This window comes from Daucus carota, chromosome 2 (genome assembly GCF_001625215.2).
Source record: "Daucus carota subsp. sativus chromosome 2, DH1 v3.0, whole genome shotgun sequence".
NCBI lineage: Eukaryota > Viridiplantae > Streptophyta > Magnoliopsida > Apiales > Apiaceae > Daucus > Daucus carota.
In genome coordinates, this window is record NC_030382.2 from 32596574 (window position 1) to 32602901 (window position 6328).

A 6328-nucleotide genomic window follows, 5' to 3' on the forward strand; every position below is an offset into this window, starting at 1 on the left:
AAAGAATTACATTGTCTTGCTCCTTTAAAGACTACTCTAAGACAATATTTAGCTTATTGTCTTACTGATGAAAGAATGGTGGCTAAGACTACTCTAAGACAATCAAAGATTGTCTTACCGAGCTTGCTTCAAGGAAGGAAGGAGAAGTGCAAGACAATTCAAATGAATTATCCTACCGAAATGGGTTGATGGCAGCAAGACAATTTAAATTGTCTTACCGTTTGCTTCATGTGTGGCCAAGACAAAGCCACTTTGTCTTTCTGCCATGTGCAAAGACTTGGTAGACAATCAAATTGTCTTACCTTGTGACAAATTGTCTTACCTTGTGTCAAATTGTCTTACCTTGTGATAAATTGTCTTACCTTGTCTCCAATTGTCTTGTCCTTCTTACAATTGTCTTTCTGGCTAGTTTAGGCTTGGTAGACAATCTGGAATTGTCTTTCCTTGCCTTGTATTGTCTTGCCCAAGGCTATATTGTCTTGCCTTGTTTGTTTTTGTCTTTCCGAGCTTGTAATTGTCTTGTCTTGTTATTGTCTTACAAGTTCAAAGCTTTGCCTATAAATATGGCTTAGTTTATTCATTTCTAAGTGTTCATCACTTTGTAAATCAAAGCATTTGTAAAGCTTTCAAGTTGTTCGTAACTTGCTTGTTATATCCACAGTTTCCTGTGCTTTGATCACTCGGTTGTTTTAACCACTAATCTAGAATACATTTTGTCGAATTTATTCTACGAACATTATTGGACATTAAAACTGAACCTTATTAATTATATACTCCCTCCGTCCCGCAAGGATGTTTACGTTCACTGTTTGCACTCATTTTGAGGCTCTTATAAAGTATAGATCAATAACGTTTTTTTTTTTTCTGAATAAAAGTTTAAACGTCAGACTTTTTTTCAGAATTTTTTTTATAAAAAAAAACATTGTGGAACTATACTTTATAGGAGCCTCAAAATACGTGTCCAAAAGTAGCGTAAAAAACCTGGTGGGACGGAGGGAGTAACGACTTAAAACATTGTTATATTAATTAATTAAAATCTGATTAACAAGTTATATCCAAATCAGATTTATTCCGCGCGAATTTTGTGACGATTGTATTCAACCCCCCATTCTACGATCGTATCGGGATCTAACAATTGGTATTAGAGCGGTTGATATAATCTACCTTATCAGATCCTACGCTCACTCTGAAAATTTCTAAAAATTCCAAATAATTTTTTATTCGAAATAATTTTATTCCAAAAATTATTTCTGATCGAAAATTATTTTTATTTCAAATCTTTTTCCAAATAATTTTTTATTCGAAATAATTTTATTCCAAAAATTATTTCTGATCGAAAATTATTTTTATTTCAAATCTTTTTCTAAATAATTTTTTATTCGAAATAATTTTATTCCAAAAATTATTTCTGATCGAAAATTATTTTTATTTCAAATCTTTTTCCAAATAATTTTTAATTCCAAAAATTATTTTTGATTCGAAATTATTTTTCTTTCAAAATCCAAATCTTTTCCCAAACACATAAACACTCAAATCTTCTACCATATCTACCGCAAAAATTAGCAGCATTAAAATTCCACCTTTTGACAAGGCTAATTTTGGTCTCTGGACGAGACACATGTTGTTGTTCCTCCGGGCGTCGAATAAAAAATACATAAATATTTTGACAAAGGGTCTCTCGCCCCCAATGAATATTATCTTGGAACATATTGAAGATGGAGTTACGATTCCTCACAGAACCTATCTAAAAACTCATGCTGAGTTTTCTGATGAGGATAATGAGTTGATTCAACTGGACATGAATCTACAGCTCATTCTGATTGATTCTTTGGATCGTGTCATGTACAATAATGTTGTTAATTGTACTAGTGCAAAACAAATATGGGATACCTTGCAAATAATCAACGAGGGATCTGAGGAAGTCCGGGAAAACAAGAAGGAAATTCTTGTGGCTCAATACGAGCAATTTGGTTCCAATCCCGGAGAAGGGATTTCTGAAGTATTCATTAGATTCAACAATTTGATAAACAATCTGAATCTGAACGGGAAATACTATGACAACAAAGAGGTGAACCTGAAGTTTTTGTTGACGCTCCCTGAGCATCTGGAACATAGGATAACTGCCATCAGAGAGAGCAGAGATCTGTCAGAGATTTCATGAGAAAAACTCTATGGCGTTCTAAAAACCTATGAGTTGGAACAGGTCCAGATGAAACAGAGATACGGATGGGGAAAGACGATCAACGCGTCTACATCTGTCAGCAATTCTACTGCTCTCGTAATAGAATCACCTGTTGTGAAAGAGCGGAAGGTTGTTGTACATTCTAAAAGCACCCAAGAGTATGTGGTTCCTGAAATAGGACATACGTCAACAAATACGGGTGATGATGAATTCTACTCTATGGAAGAGTTGGATCAGCTTGAGGACGAATCTCGTGCTATGTTTGCTAGGAAGTTTAGCAACATGAGATTCATGAAGAATCCCTCCTACAAGTTTAAATCTTATGGTAGTGAATTCCAGAAAGGGGAATCTTCGTCCACAACATCAAAAGGGGCTTACAAGACTGGGATGGTTGATCGAAGAAAGTTTAAATGCTTCAACTGTGATGAGCCTGGTCACTTTGCATCGGAGTGCAAGAAGCCCAATCAGCTGGAAAAGAAGAAAGAATCTTACGACGAGCTAAAGCAGAAGTATGAGGCTCTGCTAAAGAAACATCAAGGCCAAAGCAGCCAAGGGAAGTCCTATGTGGCAAAAGGGAAAAGCTGGGATGACACAGACAGTGATGAGGAGGAAGAGCGGGGGAATGTTGCTCTAATGGCTTTCATGGAACCTTCTACACCTCCACATCGCACTGGTGGATTTCCGGTGGATCCTACTTGCCCTAAACTACTTATGCAATTAGGACTTGATCGTGATGATGCTCTTAAGAAGCTCAAAGCTCTGACTCTTGAACACAAAGCGTTAAAGCTAGAAGTTCATGAGTTGAAGTTAAAAGAAAAGCTTGTTCTCACTCCTAAAATTGAACAATTGACTAGTGATTTATTAACTCAGTCAAACAAGGTTAAAGTGTTAGAATATAGGGAGAACAAACTGAATGAGCAACTAGCTGAAGAGAAGGTTAGGTGCCTTGCCTATAAGGAGTCGACTAATATTGTTAAGAACCTAGTGGACCAAAAAGTGATTAAAAGGAAAGTTGGTATAGGTTTCTATTACAACAAGTCTGTAGGTAAGGCTAGTAACATAACTCCTTTTGTTAAGAGTGCTGAAGACAGGGGTATCCCACATGTTTTAAAGGATGCTCCCAAACCTTTATTCAAAACCCCTATCGCAGAACCATTACTTGATATGCCCGTGATTATTCAATATGAAATGAATTTAGAGAATATTGAGAATGAGAGGGAGATTTTGGCATCTGTAGAGCCAATGCAAGTTGGGGGCACATTCAGTTCGTCCAAAGCTGGCATAGGTGCCAATGGCTTAAAGAATAATTTTAACAAGCCTAATAAGTTTGTTAAATGCAGGAATGGTAACAATACATGCTCATCTACTAATAACATTAGAACTTCTGAAAATGTTAATGTAGAAACTATTAAACCCCCTGTTGTTCTGAATAACATGCCTACTGTTCCTTTAGTTGATATGTGCCATAGACCTTGTGGTGTTGATAATTGCATGTTGTGTGCGTTTAATGTAATGTCTTCTTATTTCAAAAGTATGCATGCTAACAAAGAAAACACAACAACAAAGAAAACACAACACCTAGAAAGCACAAGAATAGTAAGTTTGCAAAAACCAAGACAGCTGGTCCTTCTCCTATTAAGAAGGATACTTATGTTCCTAAGCCTAAACCTAAAGTGTTCAAGGCTGTTTGTAGGAAAGTAAGTACAGTCAAGGCGGATGCTGATGTTATTCGAACATGATCTGTTGTCAAAGCCGACAAAGGTCAATTCTTTAAGTATGTCGGGCCCAACCAAGTTTGGGTTCCGAAGAAGGCTTAATTCGTTTGATATGTGCAGGGAGCCAAACAAGGTTGAAAAGGTTGTATGAATCCTTGATAGTGGATCTTCTAGACATATGACCGGTGATAGAGCCCTTCTATCAAATGTGATTGAGAGAGCTGGCCCAGTTGTCACCTTTGGAGATAACAGCAAAGGTCGTACTACGGGATATGGAAATTTAAATGCTGGAAATGTTATCATTGAAAAAGTTTCTTTGGTTGAAGGACTCAAGCACAGCATCCTCATTATCAGTTAGTTCTGTGACAAAGGATACAAAGTAAATTTTGTCATGGAGAAGTGTTTGATATCTCACACTAAAGATGATCGTCTTGCTCTCTGTGGAGTAAGAAAAGCTAACTTATACATAGCTGATCTTCAGGAACCAATGATGAAGATAATTGTATCTATTCAAAGGCTTCACCTGAAGATAGTTTGCTATGGCATAAGAAGCTGTCTCACCTCAATTTTAAAACTTTAAACTCTCTGGTCAAGAGGGATTTGGTGAGAGGACTGCCTCCTTTGGAATTCACTCAACAAGGACTTTGTGAGGCATGTCAGAAAGGGAAGGCTAAGATAACATCATACAAAGGCATAGACACCGATAACATTACTGAACCACTGCAACTTCTGCATATGAATTTATTTGGTCTAGTCAATGTGATGTCTGTATCAAGAAAAATATATGCCTTGGTGATTGTTGATGAGTTCTCTAAAGTTCACATGAGTTTTATTCCTACATTCTAAGGATGAAACTCCGTAATTGGTAATTGATCGTGTCATGAAGATCGAGTTGGATTCTAATGATAAACTTTGTGTCAGAGCATTATGGTCCGATAATGGAACAGAGTTTAAGAATGAAACTCTCAACAGATTTTGCTCCGACAATGGGATAACAAGATGATATTCAGCTCTAAGGACTCCACAACAGAATGGAGTAGTAGAAAGGAAGAATCGTACCTTGATAGGAACAACAAGAACTATGCTGTGAATCAAGGTTGCCCATCTACTTCTGGGCTGAAGTTGTGAATACTACTTGTTAAACCCAGAATGGAACTCTGATCAAAAAGGAAAACATGAAAACCCCTTTAGAACTTATGAATGGTATGAAACAAACTTTCAAGTACTTTCATGTATTTGGAGCTAAATGCTTTGTGCTTAAGGATGGAGATGAACATCGTGGCAAGTTTGAGGCCAAAGCACTTTAAGCATTTTTTTTGTGTTGGTTATTTTCATCGAGCATATAATGTGTTTATCATTGATCAATTACAAGTCAAGAAAAGTGTCAACGTTACTTTTGACGACACTAAACTCCCAAGTATCCAAATTGAAGATCCATCTGAGTCACTAAAGTTTGAAAATTATCCGGACTCGGACTCGGATGATGACTATGAAGCACCTGATGCTGCAACAGGTAATGACAATAATAATGATGATAATGATCCAAGTAATGGTGGAGAAAACAATGGAAACACTGTGGACTCTACTAATGTCAGTGGTGGATCATCTAGTCAACCTAGCAGCAACTCAGGGGGAGATGGTGGATCAAATGGTCAAACACAACATCACAATGATAATTCTGGCGAATCATCAAGATTGGATCTTGCAAGGGAGAGGATCTAGAGTATAGATCATCCCTTTGATCTAATTATTGGTGATCCAGATGTTGGTGTTCGGACTACGAGTGCATCTCAAAATGAATGTCTATATTCGGGTTTTTCATCTCAAGAAGAATCGAAGAAAATTGAAGATGCACCAGCCGATCCGGATTGGGTTTTTTCCATGCAAGAAGAACTTAATCAATTCGAGAGACAAGAAGTATGGGCCCTGTTTCCAAGACCAAAGAACAAGTCTGTGATGGGTCTACTACAATAAGCTTGATGGTGATGGCACTGTTGTACGGAACAAAGCCAGACTGGTTGCTAAAGTTTACTCCCATGAAGAGGAATTGATTACAATGAAACATATTCTCCAGTTGAACGTCTTGAGGTGATCAGAATTTTTCTTCCATTTGATGCACATTCCAACTTTAAAGTCTATCAGATGGATGTGAAAAGTGCATTTCTGAATGGAAAGCTTGAAGAGGAAGTATATCTTGAACAGCCCCCTTGCTTTGAAAATCCAGAATTTGCTGACTTTGTGTACTTCTTATTCAAAGTTGTCTATGGACTCAAGCAGTCACCACGAATCTGGTATGACACACTATCTAAATTTTTACTTTAATTTGTTTCACTAGAGGTGTCATAGACAAAACTCTCTTCTACAAATTGCATGAAAAAAATATGATATTTGTCCAAATATATGTTGATGATATTATATTTGGATCTACTAG

General features: G+C 36.9%; 1 protein-coding gene across 1 annotated transcript; it reads left to right on the forward strand.

Moving 5' to 3' along the window:
- Positions 1 to 1687: 1687 nt before the first annotated feature.
- LOC135150507 (uncharacterized) lies at positions 1688 to 3921 on the forward strand. Its single transcript, XM_064086845.1, has 5 exons — positions 1688 to 2068; positions 2204 to 2615; positions 2778 to 3275; positions 3381 to 3713; positions 3803 to 3921. Exons 1-5 carry the CDS (start codon positions 1688 to 1690, stop codon positions 3919 to 3921), a joined length of 1743 nt encoding a protein of 580 aa, XP_063942915.1.
- The last annotated feature ends 2407 nt before the right edge of the window (positions 3922 to 6328 follow it).

Coding starts and splice junctions, on each gene's coding strand:
- LOC135150507 (XM_064086845.1), top strand. CDS start 1,688: ATGAATATTATCTTGGAACATATTGAAGATGGAGTTACGATTCCTCAC. Junction 2,616..2,777: donor CTTCAACTGTGATGAGCCTG/GTCACTTTGCAT, acceptor GGGATGACACAG/ACAGTGATGAGGAGGAAGAG. Junction 3,276..3,380: donor TAAGAGTGCTGAAGACAGGG/GTATCCCACATG, acceptor AAATGAATTTAG/AGAATATTGAGAATGAGAGG.